Here is a 1,608-nt window from a genome sequence, read left to right as displayed (position 1 = left end):
GCCTATAATCCCAGCTACTTGGGAGGCTGAGACAAGAGAATCGCCTAAGCCCAGGAGTTGGAGGTTGCAGTGAGCTGTGTGACGCAATGGCACTCTGCCAGGGGTGACAAAGTGAGACTCTATCTCTTAAAAAAAAAAATCTGTGAAGAGCTAAGTAATTTAAGAGCTGTGTTATTGCTGAGAGTAAGAGTCCAGTAGGAGAGGTATTTCGATGTGACTCTGAAGTGCCTATATATTTGGCTGCCCTCAGGTTCATGAAGAGAAGCTCCTCTACTGGAACATGGCTGTTCGAGACTTCAGTGTCCTCATCAACCTGATAAAGGTGAGTATGGAGGCTCCTTGACCCATCTTACCAGCTAACAGCAGAAATCAAGGGTCCTGGCTCCCAAAACTGACTCTCCTTGCTCCTCTCTCCATACTTCTTAGGACCTGTTCTCACCCCATCATCCATTTCTCTTGTCCCCCTACCCTTCTTTCCCTAGGCAGTATCCTTTTTATTCCCTTCCTCCCCCCTGTGCCACAGTACTTTAGTGGCCCTTCCACCTATAGTCCCCCAGCCCCGGCTTTCTTTCATCTTCCTTTGGGTCCTCTGTGATATGAGCAAACTCCATCTTACAACCCTGAATGCCTTCATTATTTTTTAAATACATTGTGTTCTCACGTACTCCATCATTTTGCTCAGGCTGTTCTCTCAACCTAGAACTTCATTGTCTCTCCTTTCCACCTCTGTCATCCAGGTTTAAGGCTTCATTCAGATCAAGATTTTGGACTTCTTTTTTTTTTTTTTGAGACAGGGCCTCAAGCTGTCCCCCTGGGTAGAGTGCGGTGGCATTACAGCTCACAGCAACCTCCAACTCCTGGAAAACCAGGAACTTCTCAAGCTTACATAGGCAATAAAGCAAATAGAACTGGGACTCAAACTCAGATTCTGTCACCATTATATCACTCCTCTTTCCATATTACCACACCACCTTTGTAAATTTAACTCTAGATTGACAGTCCGTCTTCTTGGGCTCCTTTCTTATCCCTTTCTACTGCCTTATCCTGTTATAGTGGACCTTAGTGAAAGGACATTCAGACAAGTGGGGAAGGTAATTACATTTGATTCCTGGCTTTATCCCCCAAAGTTCTTTCTAAGCAGTGCATCATGGTGTGGACGTACGTGGTTTGCCCTCTTCTAGGCACACTTTTGTCATTTTCTTCCGTGTAATGATGGCTGAACTAGAGAAGACAGTGAAAGGTCTTCAGGCCGGCACAGCAGCAGACTCGCAGAAGGTGGGTCAGATACTCCCACTCCAAGCAGAAGCTTGTTTGAGATGCTATGGGCCTTAGCAACCTGCTAACAAGAACTGAGCTACACCATTGAGAGGAATGGCTAGCCAGGAATGGTACCCTATTTGCCCCCTCTCTTTGGAAGGATAATTGGCTTAAATCTGTGAAGAGCGAGCGGGGCCTGTGGCTCAGTGGGTAGTGTACCAGCCCTATATACCAAGGGTGGCAGGTTCAAACCCAGCCCCGGCCAAACTGCAAAAACAAAAAAACGTAGCTGGGCATTGTGGCAGGTGCCTATAATCCCAGCTACTTGGGAGGCTGAGACAAGAGAATCGC

The 1,608-nt window shown here is 46.9% G+C and overlaps 2 protein-coding genes across 2 annotated transcripts in view; one reads left to right on the top strand and one right to left on the bottom strand.

The window, feature by feature from the left end:
* The window catches only part of FANCD2OS (FANCD2 opposite strand), a 26,869-nt gene that overhangs the window by 9,838 nt on the left and 15,423 nt on the right, over positions 1-1,608 (bottom strand). The gene's annotated exons all lie outside the window — the stretch shown is intronic.
* FANCD2 (Fanconi anemia complementation group D2) overlaps positions 1-1,608 on the top strand; it is a 73,521-nt gene that overhangs the window by 61,613 nt on the left and 10,300 nt on the right. The window contains 1 exon segment of the mRNA XM_012802473.2: positions 1,182-1,275. Within this exon segment, the coding sequence (XP_012657927.1) occupies positions 1,182-1,275 (94 nt within the window).

The sequence above is a fragment of the Otolemur garnettii genome, unplaced genomic scaffold, assembly GCF_000181295.1.
Source record: "Otolemur garnettii isolate 467f Iridium unplaced genomic scaffold, OtoGar3 scaffold00015, whole genome shotgun sequence".
Classification (NCBI taxonomy): Eukaryota; Metazoa; Chordata; class Mammalia; order Primates; family Galagidae; genus Otolemur; species Otolemur garnettii.
The sequence above is the reverse complement of the archived record's forward strand: the minus strand, read 5'-3'. Positions and strand labels throughout refer to the sequence as shown.